We start from the raw sequence: 20,722 nt of genomic DNA on the forward strand, positions 1-20,722 counted from the left end.
GAAAGGGATACACCCAAAACTAATGTTTGGCTACGGGAAGGATGGCCTGGGCTCTGCTGGGGCTAATGAGACGCTGGAGGGGCTGATGAGGCCTGGGGCTGCTTCCATCCTCCCTCATTTTCCTGTCCCACGGTCCCTTCCTCAGGCAGCCGTTCCTTGGGGGAAAACACGGTGGGCCTGGGAATTCACAGCTTCTGGAGACAAAGGTTCCCATTTTGTGTTCCTTTTTTGTCCCCTCCGTGCCACTCAGCCCACACTTGCAGAAAGGCCGTGCTGTGGGCAGAGCTCTTGCATGCCACAGTTAAGAGTCAGACCGGCAGAAAATCCGAAATCCTTGTGAAAAGATGGAAGTTTTGCTGTTTTATAAGGAACTGTTGCAGTGTAGGGAAACTGAACCAATATCCTTCTAGTTCCTGCTCCAGAGCCCCTTTCCCATTCTCTGAGCTGCCAGGGGGCAGTGTTGCCTGGGGGTATTTTTTCCACAACAAATAAGCCTGGAAAAAAGTGCACAAATACACTGAGCTTGTGGGACTGCAGTGCCAGGGCTCAGAACTGGCCCAGCTGGAAGTTCCCAGAACAGCTGATTCACACACTGAGGCTGAGGGCAGTGACAGCCTGGAATGTGACAGGGGAAGCCTTTAAACAAGGGGGGGGCTTCTTTTATATTTATATATAGATACAGAAAAAAAAAGGGTAGACTGACTCCTAATTAAACTATACAACCCTAAATTGTTTTATGATTTATTTTCTTCCTCCATGCTTTGTTATGTTTATAATTACTCAATCAATTTGTATTTTCTGAATTATTGGCTTTGGAGGCTGAGCTGTGCCCGGGGAGAAATTGCAGAGTTGAGTTCAGTTTACATCTGCAAATTGCTGTGCAATTTAATAAGGGGTTTGGGTATTTTCAAACTGCACAGCAGCACCTCAGCTTTTATTGCAGGAGAACCAAAAGTTTTGGCTTTTCAGTCGTTTTAAAGAGATTTGCAGCAGTTTAGAGCCACACCAGAGCTGCTGACCCCCAGCAAAGGGGGACAGTGACTGATGCCACAAACCAGGTTTGTGTCATAAAGCAATTCAGCACCACAACTTCAGCGCTGCCAGGCACAAGTTTAAACTTTACCTGCACTCCTTCCTTGGGCTTTTTACGCTGGGAAAGGAGAAAACTTTATGCTGCTTTTGTTAATACAGGACTTTAGCATTAATTCAAAATTTGGTCCTTTATTAAGCATTTTAGGTTTATAAATGGTAACAAAAGTATGACACTTCCAACGAAAGCAAATCAAATCCCGTTCCCAATGCTCTTCAAAATATTTCTCCTTTAAAACAGTCTTTGATTGTTTTGTGTTTAAATAAGCAAAAGGTTTTTCCTGGCTTTCCTTGAGTTGTGTCCATCACACACAGGCTCCTCTGCAGTGCTGGCACCTCTCACTGAGCACCCTCAGTCCTGCAGCTTCAGCTTCATTAACTGATTTTCTTCTGCCCTCTATTCTTGGAGTCCCAGAGTATCACCACATTAAAATACAGCAGGAAGAGCAGGAAGTGCAGGCAGGACACCACGGCCACGGCCAGGGGGAACAGATCCGGCAGGCGCTGGGGAGGAGGCACGGCAGCACTGAGCACTGACAGGGCTCCCATCAGGGCCAGGGACAGCAGGAACTGCAACACAAGGAGCCAGGAACACCTCAGCCAGCTCAGCACTGCCGGCTGCTCTGCACCTTCCACTGGGCACAAAAAAGAGACAGCCCCCCCTCCATTGGCACTTCAGTGCTGGGAATGCTGCAAGGAGAGGTAAAGGAATAAAACTTGCTTACCAGGCTCCTGACAATCCTGGGAAAGGACTTAAACCAGGACACATAAGCCTTGAGGGAAAGGGAAAAGGCCTTGAGCTGCAGGTCCTCAGCTGAGGTCTTCTCCAGGATGGAGAAGGAGGCCAGGCACACGGCCAGGAAGGCGGGCGTGGTGACGGCGTAGGGCAGCAGCAGCTCGTCCTTCAGCAGCAGGGGCAGCAGGCTGGGTGGGCAGGGCCAGGAGCACCCCAGGGAGCCACAGCAGGCAGGGAGAGGAGGGAAACCCAGTCAATAATTCATCCTTATCCCTTTAGCCCTAACTGGGGCAGAACAGGGTTTTCATGGAATCACAGACAGATTTGGGTTGGAAGAGACCTTAAAGCTCATCCTGTTTCAACCCTGACATCTTCCACTGTCCCAGGCTGCTCCAGCCTGGCCTTGGGCACTGCCAGGGATCCAGGGGCAGTCCCAGCTGCTCTGGGCACCTGTGCCAGGGCCTGCCCACCCTCCCAGGGAACAATTCCTGCCCAATATCCCTCCATCCCTGCCCTCTGGCAGTGGGAACCATTCCCTGTGTCCTCTCCCTCCCTCCCTTGTCCCCAGTCCCTCTCCAGCTCTGTTAACAGTTTTTCCAACTCACCTGAAAGTTGACACAAGTAGAAACCACGTGGCCATGAAGGGGATTTCATTTATGATTAAGCAGACTGGGCTAGAATGAGAAAAAGAGAAAGAGAAATCAACCATTCCCTCATCAAACAGCACTCCCAGTCCCTGCAGGATATTCCCAGGGAGCAGCAGTGCTGGTGACTGTCCCCACAGCCAGCACTGAAAGGACAGACCAGCCTGGCTGTACTTGCACAAGTGATTTAGAAAAGCAAACGTGCAGAGTTCTTAAAATCTGATCTACTTGTAAGTGAAAGCAGCATGACATAAGAAGATGAGGAAAAGATCAAATTTTATCCACAGAAAAATTATTTACTTACACTGACACGAGAAGAATAGATTTTTCATGGACTTGAAAGGAGAACAGGAAAAATGACAAGGCACAGCTGACCTTAGGAGAGAGAGCAGAGATGTGTCAGCCTGTGACTGCCCAGCAAACTCTGCTTTGGTGGCTGCAGTGCAGGCTCTGTGAGGGGCAGCAGCTAAATGAGCTGAGTTTTCCAATTAATTGCTGCATTTCCTGCAGTGCAAACCCCAGGCACCCAGAGCAGCTCCTGTACCACCCTCACAAAGTTCCTTGTTTGGAACTTTATCCAGAATTAGTCACAAAGTCCTTGAGGTAGAGCCTCAGTGTTGCTCAGCTTCCTGACAAGAGCAAGGAATCACAATATCCCCACACACAGGCACTGGCAAATCCCACTCCTGGTAAGAACTGCCCCCATTTTTGACATGCAGTTTTGCTCCTCATCATGACCAGCCAACAGAAAAAGTAAACAAATTGTCTTTTTATTCCCCCACCAAATAAAAACGTGTAAAACCAACCAGTTCTTAGGATAAATGTTAGTTTTAGGTAATGTTGTAATAAAATTAAAAAGAGAAATCATCTTGTAACTCTGAAACTTGGACCCAGCTCCATCTAATTTTGGTTTCAAGGAGAACTCAGTTTTTGCACAGGAGTCATGGCAATGTGCTTCAATTCGGTGATGTGACTAAGAGAAGGCAAACATTTTGGAAAATGGGATCATTTTATTTTCAAACCACCCATGAGCTCACAATGTCCATTTGGGGAATTTTTAATGGAATTTTGCAGCCAGTGAAGGAAGAAAAACTGGCACTTTGGAAGCCAAACAAAAAGAGGAGAAATCCCAATTCTATAAGAGGTTTAAATGTGTGTGGAATCTTCCAAAGGCTCTTCAGAGGAAGATAATAAAAATACAGAGTTAAATAAAGAAAACAGAGCTTAAGGAACAAGTCTGAGTTTAAAGGCCAGGTCAAAGCCCCAGATTTGAGGAAGTAAAACACTTTTTAACCAATTCCTTCAGCATTTGATGGCTCCCACCCTCTGTGCCCTGCACAAGTGCTGTGGGCACTGCTGGCTGCCCTCCAGGGCTCGTGGTGGATACAAAACGAGGAGCAGTGAACAGCAAACACTCACCAAGGCAAATTTAAACCCTCGCAGGGAAGGCTGGACAGTGAGCTTGATACAGGCAGGGAGCAGGCTCAGGAATGTTATAGCAAAACTAAAGGATTGGGGAAGAAAAACAGTTTTACTATATGAGTGACTAGAGCCATTAACACTTCTCTCTGCAGAGCCAGACCTGAATTCCTCACTGAGTCAAGGAGAACTAGGAGCTCTGACTTTTAAAAGCACTGAAAGATATTTGAAGTCTTTGAATTTGCAAATCTTAACTCAGTTTTAACCAAGCAGCTTAAAGCACTATATAAATAAGTAGGGAATTTTCCAGTCATAAATATTCCCAGTATTTCTCCAACATGACTTGGCAGAAAAATACAGTATAAGAAAGAATACAATTTAAGAAAATTTACTCCTCTTGCAAAAAGTACTGTAGATAAAAACTACCTAAGGCACTCCAGTTATGTCTTACCTGAGTTTTAGCTGAGTTCGAGGGGATATTACATTCTTTATCTTTATAAGGACACTTAGACTGCACCAAATATTGGCTACTTTATCCTGGAAGGAAATAAAAAGGTAATCAGTGATAATTATATCTAATTACACTCATGTTTGTGGGAACAATGGGGCTTGGGAGGTGGGGATTGTTGGGTTTCTGCCACGAGAGTGCAAGTAACACTTGCAGGTGTACATCACATTCTCAGATGTACTGGGGATGATCGTGCTCTACAACATGGAAATTTTTAAGAGACCCAATTAAAACAGGCTCTAAAATAAGTGAGAAACATTTCTTCAGGACAAGGATGACAACTTAACCCATGAGAGCATTCATCTTGTGGAGTAAGGCAGTGAAACTGTCCCTGGGTAAACCCTGAGCCATGTGAATCCTTTCTCCCTCCGTGCTGCTTCCTCCCGTACCTGCCCGTGCTCGCTGCCCACAGCACTGACAGAGTTAACCCCAATAAATCAAGAAGTCTAAAGACATTAGCACTTGTGCTAGGATCACTTTCAAAATTAAATTTGTAACTGCAGCTCTCCTGCTGGTGAAACTCATCCCCAGACAGCTGCTGGAGGCACAGCTGTGTAGACACAACTCCCAGCAGCAACTGAGCCCCCTCCGTCCCCGCTGCCAGCGCCCGGAATCTGCCGGGGATTCCGGGGAACACAGCCCTGGCAGCACCAGCACCCTCCTCCTCACAGCCAGCCTGAATTTCCAGCCACCAGCAAGTGTTCCTGGGCTGCAAATGGGAACTGGCACACCCTGCCTGCAAATGGGAGCTGCACACAACCTGTCACACCCCAGGCCAAGTTATTGAGCGCTGCTTACGTGGACAAATTCTCATTTTATCTCCATCAGCATCCAGCAAGTCACTGCCCTGAGCAGCTCAGAAAATATTTGGGCTAATATTAGACTAAAATCCTCCAGCTCTTTCAGACTTGTTGGTTATTGTCATTTGAAGACTTTATTTTTAAACTTGGTACTCAATAAAAGGTCTGGTGAGCAAAATGATTCCTTTATAAATTCCAAATAATTGTCAAGGAAAAGGGTCATTGGTTTTTTTGGGAGTGTTTTGGAGAGGTTGTTTGGTGTTCATTGGGGTTTTTTAAATAAGCCAGCAGAGAATACACCAAGAACACCTCCACTGCCTTTGGTACCTCAGCACTAACTTTTGGGGGGACAAAAGTGCCAGTTGTGATATTATTTACTGTGAAAAAGTTTAAAAGAATAATTAAGATGAATCAAACTACATGAGAATTTGCTTTAATCCTTGTGACAACCTGAAAATTCAAAGTTTAATTTTCTAGGTTAAGCCTGAAATTGAGAATCTGCTGTAAAAAGTGTAATATTGACTCATGCCCCAATTAAAACATCAGCAACTCCCTGTGACCTGGGACATGGGAACCTTTCTTTTATCCCAAATTCCTCTGGCATTGCCATTTGGACATGGGAACCCTTTCTTTTATCCCAAATTCCTCTGGCATTGCCATTTGGACATGGGAACCCTTTCTTTTATCCCAAATTCCTGCAGCATTGCCATTCCATAAATGAGGAATTGAGTGACTGGATTAAGGCTCAGCACGGGCATGTCCATACCATGAGCAAAACCAAAAGCATAAGTGGCCTAAAACTTTTGGAAAATATTGTAAAAACTGCACAAGGTGAGTCAAAAAGGGAGTTCTAGGCTGTATCTAAAACACCATTTAAAAATTCTTTTAGAAAGATAATTAATCCCATTGAAAAGAGGGGAGCAGAACCCAAGAGGCCAAAGCCGTTGACTTTCAAGGTTACATCTTCTGACACTGTCAATTACTATGGAATCTATTTCAATGGAAAAATGTATGGATTGAAGTATGGGTTTGATGATGGGATAAGTGTTGTCTCCTGGTATAATATCCTGGAAGATGCCAGCTGAGCTGGGGTTAAACACTGGATTAAATAACTGGCAAGAAACGACTGCTGAAGAAGCCGTCTCGAGTTACCCGCCCTGCGCTGTGTCTCCCCCATGAAATCCTAAAGGTCAGCCTGAAGGTTTCTCCAGGGATCTAAGAATACAGGACAGGGCAGTGGGTGGGAGAAGAAAACATGCATGCCTCAAACAAGCCTCTGTCAATGGGAAAGAGTCTTCTGAGTACTTGCATGATTTGTTCCACGTCGGTGCCGAACGGGAGCCAGCAGGCAGCGAAGGACACCAGCACTGTCCCTGCCAGTTTGGCCAACAGCACCAACCTGCAACAGGACAGCATCAGCACAGCAGCCAGCAGGGCTGCCCACAAATCCTGCAAGGCCGCAATCCTGCGGGACAGCAACACGCCACACAGGTAATTCCCACAGAAATGAATCCAGGAACGCCCACATGGAGCAAGGACAACCCCATTCCCCATGCCAGGCTGATTTCTGGGGAAGATAAAACACTTTAAACCCACTTACCCCTTTCCTTTCAGTCCCTTCTTGAAGCACTTTCCAAGTAAATAGCAGAAAAAGGGCAGGGAATGGTAGAGCTCCATTTGCTTATAATTTAAGGCCAAGCAAAATGCCACGGAGCCCAGGAGGTCCCAGTCATGGGACAAACAAAGGACAGCCCACAGGGCCAAGCCAAGGCTCACTGAGTTGTATATGGTTTTTTATGTCAAGGACAAGATACACATCTCACTTCTGGAGGGCAGCAATTAATGCCCAGAGGAAGGCAGAAATAGCTTGTAAAATGAATTTTGCCAAGTTAGCTTTAAGAACACCTTGCCAGATGTGACTATGTTGCCCCCAAAGACAAAAAAATTACTTCCATTGAAGGTGTCATTTTTATATTTCCAAAGTTTGATTCAGAACTTGCCCAGGCAAATCTGAGAGGAAATTCTGTATGTGTTAATTACACATGTATTCAGCCAAGCCAGCTTTTGGTGGCAGTGACAGTTCTCTGCAACAAGCAACATTTTCTTCTTGGTATTTACATGAGTAATGATAAAGCTCCCACAAGCTTTCCCTCCCAGCTCCCACAAAATGCGTGCAGAATATTCCACTCTGTCACTGTTTAAATTATGTATAATTTCCTTCAAGGACTTCTGAAGGGTTTGTGATTCTGTTACACACACAAGGCACCCTCATCCATGACCAGTTCCCTGGCTGCTAATCCTGCTCAAACAATGAGAAATAGTTACTAAAAACAATGTTACTGCCTTGTGACTTTGAAAAGAGCTTCCCAGGCTCAGGAGATTTTGAAGGGACTAAGCTACACTTACTATTAGACTGAAACAAAGTTTTGCAATTTTTGAAAACTGTAACAACAGCTTTGGTTTTTACTTGTTTTTTGAAAAAGATGAAAAGCAGTAAACAGAGAATTCCAGACTGGTTTGAATTGGAAGGGACCTTAAAGCCCATCCAGTGCCACCCCTGCCATGGCAGGGACACCTGCCACTGTCCCAGAGTGCTCCAGCCTGGCCTTGGACACTTCTAGGGACAGCCACAGCTTCTCTGGGCACCCTGTGCCCGGGCCTCCCCACCCACCCAGCGAGGAATTTCTCCCTAATATCCAATCCAAACTCACCCTCTGGCAGTGGGAAGCCATTCCCTCCTGTCCTGTCACTCCATCCCTTGTAAACAGTCCCTTGTATTTCTTGTATTGTCAGAAATGTCACAATATTTTGTTTTCCCTCTGTCAACCTAAGCAGCTGTGACAACACATCCAGCTTGCCCACGGAGCTCTCAGCCCACTCACATTTCCCACTCCACATCACCAGGTGTATTTGACACCTCATTGATTTCACATCAGCAAACTCACACCGAGGCCCTGATGGTGCAGCAGCTCAGGGAAACCAATCTCTGCCTTGCTGGGGCTGCTCAGGGGTGGCATTGGTCACTGCAGAGGGGCAGGGCTGGCACAGAAACCTGCAGGAAATCCCTGCCCCAGCAGCAGCAGCTGCACCTCCAGCTGGGGTGAGCTGACAGCATTGGGCTGCTCCTGTACAAAACCAGTATAAAAGCAAGATTGTTATTAACAAAAAGCCCCCTGTGAAGGTGTCACCAGCCAGCCCTGAACTCACCTCCCTGAGCTGTGCAGCCAAGGCAGAAGGGGAGGTTTTACAGAGCTGAACATTTCACACAGCTCCACCTGCCACTGCTCTGCCATCCTAGGAAGATCTAAGGGGATTCCCTCAGCACACACAAATCACAGGAGCACAACCCATCACTCTCCTCCCTGTCACAACCCCACTGATGCTGCCTGCAGTGAAGTGACTGACAGGGAGATGAGCTGGAGGCATGGGAAGAATGATATTCATGTTGGGATTGATTTGTGCCAATATCAATAATTTTTATCTCCAATATGTTTCAGACTTGCAGCTTCCTTTGATATCTCTGTTTGGGGTGGGCAGAACCCCCCAGATGACTCTGTACACCAAAGCCACCCCGTGCTCAGCTAACAAGTGCTAAGGAGCAGTAATTCCATTAACAGAATTCATTTCCATGCAGAACAAGGATACTGGAAGTGCCCATGGTCGATAAGGATGAGGCCTGGGTAAAGCAGGATGCAGAGAGCACTGGAAACCTGGCAAGAAGGATCAAAAAAGAGAGGGGAAAAATAATTAGACATTACAGAGAGGAACTGCTCCAGTACAAAAATGTGCCCCTCCATGGTGCATCCTATAGGTAGGAAACTTATTCTCTACAAGTAATCATCTGTCAGGAGTATTTTGAGGAATAAAAAAGGACAAAGATTTGCCATAAATTAGAAAATATTGAATATTGCCTGCCCTTTACAACAGCTCAAAGATCACCTACACTTATGTTAAACCACTCCAAAAATCAGGAGACTTGCTATTCCCAAATCTACTGTAAGGAGTGTTCAAGATGAAGCAGTTCCCAAATCCCACCAGAAATTTTTGCGTTTTTTATTTACCACTCAAGTAATAAATTAATGGAAAATCTTGTTATTAAAAGCATTATAAGACTTGCTGTAAGATAAAATAAAGGCTTTTTTAACGTTTTGAAGTGAAAATCCTATAATATGAGCTATAGTGCTGCCATCAGTTTTACATGGAAGCCATCAGGGTGTTCTAGTTGTTAATTAAGTCAGCATTACACTTCTATTCTAGCAGTGTTTTCTTTGTTTCATTTACACACACCAGGTACTTGCCTTTTTTTTAGCAGATGTTTCTTTTAAGGAAAAACAATATAAAATAACTGCAGGGATATAAACCAGCAGATCAGCAACAAACACTGAAAAATAAAGATTAATTTTCCATTAGAATCCTCCCTCAAGGAGAAGGCAAGGAAAAAACACAGGCAAACAAACATCAAAATATCAGAAATAAAGTGGGCAGTTCCACTTCAAAGGACAAAAAGAACCAGGTCTACAGAATTTGATCTTGTTAATGTTTCTCAGGCTCATTTCTGATGTCCCAAAGCTGCTGCTTCCACGTGTTCAGCTGTCCTGGCTCCTGGCACAGCCTCAGACACTCTCTAGTTCCTGACATGCCACAAGCAGGGCAGGCATTCGGGAATGCCCCAAAGAAATCAGCCCTGCCTGCACCCAGGTTGTGGGACAGCACAGGGAGGCTGTGGCACAGGGAACAAACTCCAGATTATCCCAGTCTCTGTGTGAATTACCAGGGATGGGAATAAAGAGACTGAGAGCAGGGATTTGGCTTTCATCACCTGCCTACAGCAAGGATTTGTGAGAGGGGAAAGAAAACAGAGCCAGCAGGGTCCCCTGCCCAGAGTATGTCCAGCAGGTGAATTCTTCTTGAGTTGTCCTAAAAACTCAAGAAAACCTCAGATTATTTTTACAAACCACTTTCAGCAAATGTGCAGTGGCTCCAAGAGGGAAAGGAGATGTTTAAACATTTCAGTTATCCAGGGATGAATGGTTTTGCCAGCTTAAGCCACAACTAAACAAATATAACCAAGGTGTTAGCAAAACAAATACACTGAAGCTTAAAATAAAGCTGCCATTGACGACCCTGAATTATTTTAATGCACTCCTCTAATGGCCCCTGTTAAAAAGTGTTTATCAGCTCTCCAGATCCATCAGTGTTGTGTCAGGTGAGTTGATTTCAAAATTAATAAAGACCATTTCAAGGGTAATTAAATACTAGTGATTTTTATTTTTTTTCAATTCAATCAATTACCAGAGAGCAGACTGAGAGGTTTGTGAGGTACAGAAAAGCTGTTGATGAACAACAAATTCTGCTGTTGCAATCAGAAAGCATTTTGTGTATGAAAAAGCAATAGAAATGAAAGAAAATAGTAACAAGAAACAAGAGTTCACTGGCAACATTGTTTGCTGTCCTACTGCTGCAGCTACTAAATTATGGTACAAATCTTTTTCTGCATTTGTTTGCAGTTCAAAATAATCAAATGGTGAAAGACAAATTTAGAATACAAGTACTAAAATAAATTTTTATGGTTTTGTTCACGGTAATAATATCAAATATCTCTGCTTTTGAGATCAGCTCCTAATGAAGATCTCTGATATCTCCAGAGATTAAGTCAGGAAAAGCCAGGCTACATGTAAAATAATTTTACAATAAAAATCAAGTTAAGCTAAAAAAAAAGAATATTTATTGGAATAGAAGGGAAAACAAGAATATTTTCAAAATTAAAAAGTGGGTCTATGCTACAAAGAGTAGTTGTGGTTTAGAGTTTTTAATTAATTAATTGGGCTGAAAACTTGTTTCTATATTTTATATTTATCAGGTCACAAATGATGGCAGAAGAGGAAATAACGCAGGAATTTGGCTCAGAAATGGACCTGCAAAGCCACCCAATTAAAAACACCTGAGAATAAATCAGTAAAGACAGAGAAGCTGCAAATTAAACATGCTGAATTAGTAAGCAAGACAAATGTGCAGGATGATCCCAAGGAAATATAATCTTCCTACCTGTTGTACGCATAAATAACTTATGGGGCTGGCTCTCGTAGCCCCGAGATGTGTGCAGAGCAACCCAATCAGGATTTATTAACTTTGCACTGTAAAACAAAGTACAGACACATCAAAATGCAGACAGTTCTCATTTCCCTTTACACTCCTTGCAGCAATAAAGATGACACAGACAGGAGCAGATTCCAAGAATTAGGATGAATGAGAAGAAATATTTCAGAGAGCAATAGTGATCAATGAAAGCTTTTCCTCACCACTAGATCAGTTTACACTATAGACTGTTCCACAATTAAAAAAAAATAACCTTTGGAAACAGTAAAAATGGAATACAATATTTATTAGGACAAGATAACCACCTCCAGTCTGGTTCCAGGGACTTTAAAAAAAACAATTGTAAATACCTTTCATGCTTAAGTATTAAATATAAACCATTTACAGTTCACATAGATGCCCCACATAGCTGTGCCTGTGCACTTTAACCTACATTCTTATTCCATAAGTCTCATTCCAACAGCAGCAAAGCCCTTGTGGAAAAAGTATTCCAATAACAGAATTCTATTTACATGATATCCACTCATCAAATGTCACTTGGGCTCTGCACACATGAGAGCTTTCCCAGGCAATGCCCCCTGTTCCGACAGCATTTTCCCCTGGGCATCCCAGATCTAGCAGTGGCTTGTAGGGAAAGCTGAATATCCAGAAAGAAAAATGTAACACAAGATTTCAAACACTGAACTTACATGTAAGCACACACAAAACTGTGATAGGCAGTGAGAGGAGGGTAATCGAGGCCCCAGTACAGCAGGTCGTTGTCACTTGTATTGAAGTACCTAAAAAAAATAAAATTCAACTTAAAGACTACATTTCCAGCTTGGTTTTGACCCAAGGAAAAGACTGAATACTAAATGCATTCCGAATCCAAAATAGAAGGTGGCAACATCTATACCTGCCTAATTTTACTGCACATTAAATAAGTCTCAAGCAACAAAATAACAGCAAAAGTGATGCAGAGTTCACATATTTGTGGTTGGAAAAAAAAGCTGCTAAAGCTCACTTCAGTGGAAAGAAAAACTCCTGGTTCTACCTCCAAACCCAGGTGGACCATGTGAAAGGAAGGAAAACGATTTTCCCATTTGGGATCATGTTCTGTCAGGATTTCCATGGCAGCAGTCAAAATGAAGCCACCTCTTCCAAATGAAATCAGAGGGGTTTGTCCAGGGAGAAGTTCCAGCAATGAGGAGCAGCCCCTTCCCAGCTCCCAGTGAAAGACTGCCTGGCTGCTCCCACTGCCATGGGGCAGGCTCTCGGCTCTTCCACTTCCTCTCTTCAAATACAGCCAATTTTTGACATTTATAATAGTAAATGATATTTCTTGAATTCTTTATGAGCTGCCTGAAGTGTCTTCTGAACAGATGATAAATCACATTTCTTTGAGTTGCATCTCTGCCTCTTATCCTACAATTCAAGATTGCTCCTGCTAAGGCAGTGCAGATTCTTTATGCAGAATGTCACGGTTTGCAACTTTCAGGGCACTTGCCAGTTTTAGAAGTTTATTTTTTCATTTTACCCTCCATAAAGTTTTCAATAAAAAAAAAAAAATAAAAACAACCCTTATATGTCCAGTAATATTTAGTAAGGAAGCTTTCAGTTTTAATTACCAGTAGAATAAAAAAGATGTTCCTAAAGGACTTTACAGAATAATATAAACCAGAAATATTTAAATTCTAGTATGCAATCCTTGCACATCAGCCAAGATGTGTTGTTCCAAACACCCACTTTGCTGTATTAGAGATTTGATTCCACAGCAGATCCAACCCAAAAAACCCCTTCAAATATAAATATAAAACTACATCAATTATAGAACCAGAGAGCAAATACAAGCCCAAGGTGCCCACCTGGCAGCTCCTCAGCCAAACCCAGCCTGCAGCAGTGTCTGATCTGGCCCCTGGGAATGCCTGGGGATATTGGCTGCTATAACTCCTCATTTTAAGGAGATAGAGTTCAGTGTAGCAGAGTGGATCAAAGCTGCCAACTCCATTATTATGTAACAGCTCTTATCCCAACTCTGGCACAGTCAGGACTTGGATACCCCAGGAAAAATATGGACAAAAATGAGAATATAGGAACAACAGGATGATCTGAGGTCACTACACAGAGCCCTCTGCAGAGTTCACATGTATTTACAGAACACAAGTGAATTCATTTTCTATTTTGTCAGATCAGTCTGTTCCCCAACAGACAGCCAGGGAAAAATTACACCACACACCCAAAACACACCTGTCCTTACTGGAAGATGAGCTGGAATTCCAACATATTCCAATTTGAGTTGTAGCACAAATATGGATTAAATTTTTACTCTAAAGAATATTAGGAATAATGCAAAAACAAAATATTTATAATAATTCTCCTCCTGCTTTACATGATCTGTACAAACGAAGCTCGCTACACTTCAATCTAGAATCCAGAATTCCCACATTGAAAAATCTCATGGATCATGGGAGCAAACAATGAACTCAGAGGTGTAAAACACAAGCAGCATTTCCCCTATTCTCCCTTTGGAAGCACCACCTACCACTGCCTGATGGGTAAGTTGTAGGTGATCTCTTGCCAGTGCCTCTGAGCCTCGTAGTCTCCATACATGGGTGGTTTTCCTGCCCCTAAAAAGACAGGACACAGCATCCAGGACATTATTTGGTTTATAGATTGTTTTCCTTCAGATATGTATTGCATATTAATTAGTAATTTTATTCTCCATCCCTCTATATTGAGAGCAAATAGAGACCTCATCATGCAGTCTAACAGAGAGGGAAAAAAAAAAAAAGATGTGTTCTTTTGGCTTTCTGGAGATTTCTGCAATGAGCATTTATCAAGATACCCTGCTGTGAAGAACTGCTTCCTCATCTGACAAAAAAAATCATTTCCAAGTGCAGATGAAAAATGTGGTACTTTCCCTGAACTAGGAAAATGCACATAATGGACATGTTACAGGGATTCTGTGGGAGCTGCTGCACTCCTTTGGTGTGTGATAATTGTCAATATTCTCACTTGTTTCAGCCATGTCATGGTACCTGACTATTAATATCATAATACTAGTATTTGCAATTTTCATGGAAAAGAAAGCTTTCTCAATGCAAATACTTCAGATGTCAAATACTCCCCTCGATGGAAGCCTAACTGTGATAATGGCAGCATGCAAAGCATCTTCCCAGAGTTTATTTACTTCTATTAACCTGCTCATTGAGAACAGAAACCAGACTGATTGTGCTCCCAGTGAAATATTGACATGAGCCAGACAGAGATTTAAGAGGTTCTTTAAAATATAGGAAAGCCATCTGTGGTTTTACCATGATCTATGTTTGTGGGAATCCCATGAGCTCAGCAATGTGTAATTTATTCCCAGAAAGTGCAAAGGACCTCTTATCTCTGCTAATTTCTTCCTGAGGGATGGAGAGAGCAGATTATCTCCACTCTCACACATTCAGATTAAAGTTTCCCAGATAAGTGAGGTCACTGGAGTTTCATCAGTGTCAATTCTGTAGCTGTAAGTCCAGTGGAACAAAGAATCTGCCACTGGATTACTGAAATACAAAATAGACCTTGTCTAAATTTTAGAGTGTTTGTGTGCATATAAATTTCTCAATCTTGAGGGGGAAAAAGGGATGAAAAAAATAATTAGCTTCAGAATGATCAAAAGATATTAATCCAAATGTTTGATTATTAAAAGCCAACTACTAATCAGTTAGTTTGACAATGCACATTTAGCTTCCATCTAGAGAAAGCACCAAGTACACAGACAAATGAAGTTAAAAAATAATAAAACTGGAATATTTTATTTTAAAAGGTTCACAAATACCTTAAAAGGAGTGATCTAATTCAGTTTTATTGTTAACCTGGAAACAGAATTTTAAGTGTTTGAAGCTGCCTCTCAATACCTGTATTTAGCAGGAGTTTGGCAATGCATTAAGAAATTATGCATTAAGCTATGAAACCAAATTTTTCCTCAGCAATTCTCCAAGACCAGGCCATCACTAATGGTAACTTTTCAAAACCAGGTATAATTAGTTTCTGCTTCTTCACTGAATTCCAGAGGCAGATCCAAAAGCAAGCTGATGGCAAGGAACAGGGTGGGAATGAGACAGAGATCCAAGGGTGCACAGTAAATGAGGGTGGAATTAAAAGTTTATCACATCTGCAGGAAGAAAAAGAGGAAAAAAATAATCCCAGTGGATTTATGTGTTTGAGAGCTCTAACACTGGGGTTTGTCTTTTTACAGCCAGCCAATGCTCAAAGTTAAGCTTTAATAATTTGCTGGACTGGATAAGATTCAGCTTTTCCTATTCCAAAAGCAGTTATATCAGCACTGGGGAGGAAATAAGATTTAAAAATTGTTATTTTAGCTCAGGCTTTATTTTAGACTCTTGTCCACAATCTTGATTGGTTTGAAATTAAATCAACATACAAACATCTAGTTAGCAACGGAATTCTAAATAAATCCTCTTGCACTGCAAGAGAAATTCAGTGTGTGCCTGAAGCCAGGGTGCTTCCTGCCTAGAAATGGGTAAAAACCTCAGTTACCTACAGACTCTCAGAAATGGCATTTTGAGAAAGCAGACTCAAACCAAAACAATTGGATATGCAGTTCAGCTTCAAGCAAATTCTTCAAATAAATAAAGCCCAGAATTACCACTTTAAAATCACCAGAATGCTCTTGAGCAGCTCAGGGGATGGGGCTCCCCACTGCCTCAAAAAAAACAGATTAGCATTTGACTTGTGATTCTTTGGGCTGATGAGGATTGAAAGAATTGGCTCATTTTTAATCTTTTTTTAAATTTGCAGAGAGCAAGCCTTGTGCAAGCTTATTCCAAGTGTGGGAATGGAACTGGGAGGCTTGGAAAGGAACTTGCTAATTCTTTGCAAGCCTTCTGACACGAGGAGGAGAAAAACTCATCCATTACCAGAATGTAGCTCTGGCTCCTGCTGTAAACAAGCTTAAGGAGGTACAGCTACAAGGCAGAGTCATTGTTCACTCCATGTCACCTCTGCACTATCTTCATTAGCACCAGCATTAGCTACATATAAGCTAAATAAAAATATAAATAATAAGGTCATATCTGCTACAGAATTTAAAAGACAATATGAGGCAAATGGACAAGTGGACTGCAATATTCTGCAAATAAAGGCACAGGGGAAAACAGCCAGATATTGATCCTAAAACATTAATGCTCATCAGCACCATTCAAAAAAAAAAAAAAAAAGTTATGGTGATTTTTTCCAGTGTTCTGCTCCAAACTGTGACGTTAATCACGGCACACTTCAAAAAATAAGAAAAAGGAATTCTCAGGGAAATCAAGAGGAACTAAAATATAACAACAGTTGAAACAACACATTGCTTCCTATGTATGATTTTATATAAACACCAGTAAAATAAATAAGCAGTAAATGCCATTCCTTTCCAGTTCTGCCAAGCCCAGGACCCCTCTCCCTGAGGCTGCTGCAGCCTGGGCAGGTGCCTTACCTGAGTAGGAGCCCAGGGACACGGCCCAGCGCACGGTGAGCGCCAGCAGCACCGTGATTGTCATCAGGCTCCACTTCTCCATGGCTGCCACGCTCCTGGGGACACAGCAGGGCCACGGGACAGCACCAGCCTGCACTGCTGAACAGCCCCTGCATTAACAACTCATTATTAGCCAGCACAGCGGTTCAAAAGTGAGTCAATGGCCCCCTGTTCTGTTAATGCCTCCTCAGCTAAGAGCCCCTCAGCCGGATTATGCAAAGTGCACACCTGCTCTAGGCCCCACTGCTGGTTTAAACAAATAAAAGTTATTTAACAGTTAATTGGTGTCCGGAGACATTACTCTCCATCCTTCCAGCCCCAAAAAGCAACAGGGCTGATGTCCCACCAAGATCATTTCGCCACAGTAAGGATCCAGTAAAAGTAAGAAATATTGTTAGGTCTGTTAAATTGAAGGCTCTGTGCATGAAACTCAGAAATCAAGAAACAGGAAAATTATTATGTTGCCCTATGCAAAAAAAAATCTGGAACAACTAACTGTAGAATATGCAAACTTTGACCCAAAGAATCAGAAAAATTTTAGTCTGAACTAGGAAAAAGGTGAGGAAGAAACTACTCCAGTCTTGAAGGGCACAACTGCCGGAGACTTTCCTTGCAGAAAAGGCATAATTTGATTTAAGTGAGTTTAATACACTTGTTACTGACCAAAACCAAAAATCCCATACAGCAAAAGCACTGAGCTGCTGTTTTAGTTACAGACAAACAACATCTAAGGCACATTTAGGTTATTCTTCTCCCAACTCCAGCCATATTTATTTACTATTCACAGAAAGGTGTGACCCAACACCACCACCAAGGGGAAAAAAGAAGTTAATTAATAATATAAATCTGTGGCAGCAGATCTCCACCTATAGGTAGGAAGGTGAACACTGATATTTGCATGTTTTCACCTGTGCCTAGGCCACAGGGGAGGTACTTTTATCTAAATAAAAGATACATCAGTTCTTCTTTTCAATCTTGCCACAATCTTAATTAATTATACCTTCTTCATTAGTACATAGCACCAGCCTCACCTACAGACTCCCCCATCTGTTTCACTCATTTACTTTTGCCATTCCCTACATTTGGAATAACAATTGTTTTCTGGGATATTGAGTTTCTTTCTCTGCTCCCAAAAGCGGTCAATGTCAGGAATAATTTTTGGTGGATGATAAAGCCAGTTTGGTCAATCCCAAACTTTTCACCTTCCCCTGGATGTGCAACACCTGATCAGGTGATCTCAAGATCCCACCTGTAAGAGTGAGGTGAAAATCACAGCTAGAAAGCCCCAAAAAACCACTATCCTCCCACGCTGCCTACGAAGAAGATTCAGATAAATAACACCAGTACAAACCACCCAGCCCTGGCCCAAGGAAGCTGACAGAACTCAGCCATAGATGGACGGGCCTGAATAGAACTTCTTTTAAAAGAGGTGTCAGCGCACATTTCAGCAGCTGCAAAACGCACACACTGAATGAAGAATTTAATCTGTTACAGCAATACCTGTCTACAAGCCTGCTGTTTCCCTAATCCCTGTCAGGAGACGTTTTTATTCCTCCTCTCACCCCCCACTCTCACCCCTCGCTCTGCCCGGCCTCCCCAGAGCCCCCCTGGAGCTGCGGGGCTCGCACCGGGCCGAGCTGCGAGCCCACCCGAGCTGGCTCCGGCCACCAGCGGACCCTGCTGCCCCTCAGCCCTCTCAGAATCCTCGACCCGCTCTCCCTCACCCCCCTCAGTCCCCTCGACCCGCTCTCCCTCACCCCCCTCAGCCTTTCAGCCCCCTCAGCCCGCCAAGTCCTCAGCGCCTGTAGCCGGCTCACCCCAGAGGCCCCTCAGCCCCTGACCGCCCTCAGCCTCGTCACCCCACAGCCCCCTCACTCTCTCAGCCCTCCCGACCGCCGTCACCCTCGGGGCCCCACAGCCCCCTCAACCCCCTGACCGCCCTCAGCCTCGTCACGGCACAGCTCCCCTCACCTCCCCTCACGGCTCAGCCCCCGCTGCCGCTCTCAGCCCCGCTCCGTCCCGGGCTCCCCTCAGCCCGTCCCGCTCGCGAGCTCTCAGCGGGCTCGGGCCGGCGCGCGCGCTTCCGCCTGCGCGGCGCCTTCCGGGCGGGCTGTGCGCGTGCGCGGGGCGGGAACCGCGAGCGCCTCAGGGCCGCTCCGCCATGGATGGGGCCGGGCTGGGAGCGCTGCGGGCGGCGCCGGGAGGAGGGGACGCTCCAGGGGCACCTCAGAGCCCGGTCCGGTGCCTAACGGGGCTCCGGGAGAGCTGGAGAGGGACTTTGGACACGTGACGGGGGAAGGAGGAGTGGTTCCCACTGCCAGAGGGCAGGGATGGATGGGGTATTGGGGAGGAATTCCGGGCTGTGAGGGTGGGCAGGCCCCGGCACAGGTGCCCAGAGAAGCTGCGGCTGTCCCTGGATGCCTGGAAGTGTCCACGGCCAGGTTGGACGGGGTTTGGGGCAGCCTGGGGTAGTGGAAGGTGTCCTTGCCATGGCAGGGGTGGGACTGGATGGACTTTAAGGTCCTTTAAACCTAAACCAGCCTGGGATTCATGCTTTTCTACCATGCCAGCTAGCTGGGGAGCAGCCCCTCAGCCCTAACAACTTGGAGATGATATATGGGAACAAAGCAGAGAATGGCAGGCTTTGTCAGGCTGGAATACACAGTGGGGTCATCTGGTGCCACCTCCCTGCTCTGCTCAGGCAGGGCCGTCCCTTGAGGCCGTCTGGACACAGCCAGGAACACTCTGGAATCTCTCCGTGATGCACCATAGGCCTCACTTTTAAACCTTTCAGTCTTGCTCCTTTTCATCCTCTCGACGAAGTACAGAGCATAACAAAAATCAGAGAACCACAGGATGGTCTGGGTTGAAGGAGACCTCAAAGTTCATCTCATTCCACCCTCTGCCATGGGCAGGGACATCTTCCACTATCCCAGAGTGCTCCAAACCTCATCCAGCCTGGTCCTTTGTTCTGGTGGTGTGTCTGACTGAGGTCAGAACAGGAAACTGAGCAGAAAACTGATTATTCTATAAACCAACACCATATAGTGAGGGTTTCATGGCCACACCTGCCAGGTGAGCTGGCAGCAGTGCTCTCCTCGGACTGGAATCCCAGGGCTGAAAGTTGTGGTGGATTTAAACACAGCTGCTGCAAAAAACAAATGTGGTCAAGAAACTTCTGACCACTTACAGTAGAAACGTTAAAGTGACCAGAGATTACTGCAAAACAAAGTGGTTTGTAATTTTTTTTTCAGATGCGCACGTTATTTTTTAAATATATAAACACTATAAATATAATATTTTGTAACACCAGTTTTACTTCCTTGATGTTTTTCCAGTGCAGGATGGTGATTTCCACTATCCCAACCACTTGTGAGTGCAAATTCTTTGGACATCCTGGTCCCTCTTACACCTGCCATAATTTCAGCCACTTGTGCTGTTACCTCATGTGGGATGGTGTGAAGAGACTGAAAGCTCTCTTAAACAGATAAAGATAAAATTCACACCTGTCTGCTGGTTTTCCAAGGTGTTTGGAGCCATAATCCTGTGGAAAATGGCAGATTATGACCATCAAATTTTATACAGTGTGCCCAATCTGATACACTCAATAATTTATATTCCTGCTGGGTAAAGTGCATCCATGTCAGGATTTTGATGTCTGGAAATGACACGTCTGTAAAATAAGGATAATCCTACAAATTCATCAATTACGAACTAACTTAGAGTTACATACACCTCCTGAACGCACAGCCGCAGGAGCTGCTCTGTGGCACTGAAACAAGTGAACTCCCAGCCTAATTCCGGGGGAGGATCACCAGGGCAGATTCCTATTTCAGTACCTCTCTCCTCTCCTTCCCAATCCAGGATTTTCCATGCCCGGAATTCCCCAAAGAGCAAGGCCGGGGAGCGCTGATAACTCAGCCGCGC

General features: G+C 44.2%; 1 protein-coding gene across 1 annotated transcript; it reads right to left on the bottom strand.

Moving 5' to 3' along the window:
- Window positions 1-1,226: 1,226 nt before the first annotated feature.
- Window positions 1,227-18,849, bottom strand: ALG6 (ALG6 alpha-1,3-glucosyltransferase). The gene is made up of 15 exons (XM_084211221.1): window positions 18,767-18,849; window positions 16,757-16,905; window positions 13,814-13,898; window positions 11,982-12,071; window positions 11,242-11,330; window positions 9,495-9,577; window positions 8,842-8,906; window positions 6,797-6,982; window positions 6,460-6,595; window positions 4,340-4,425; window positions 3,889-3,973; window positions 2,774-2,844; window positions 2,431-2,499; window positions 1,815-2,013; window positions 1,227-1,659 (listed from the first exon to the last, which is right to left on the bottom strand). Exons 2-15 carry the CDS (start codon window positions 16,836-16,838, stop codon window positions 1,465-1,467), a joined length of 1,521 nt encoding a protein of 506 aa, XP_084067347.1. The 5' UTR covers window positions 16,839-16,905; window positions 18,767-18,849; the 3' UTR covers window positions 1,227-1,464.
- Window positions 18,850-20,722: the final 1,873 nt, after the last annotated feature.

The sequence above is a fragment of the Fringilla coelebs genome, assembly GCF_963513975.1.
Source record: "Fringilla coelebs genome assembly, chromosome: 9".
Taxonomy (NCBI): Eukaryota; Metazoa; Chordata; class Aves; order Passeriformes; family Fringillidae; genus Fringilla; species Fringilla coelebs.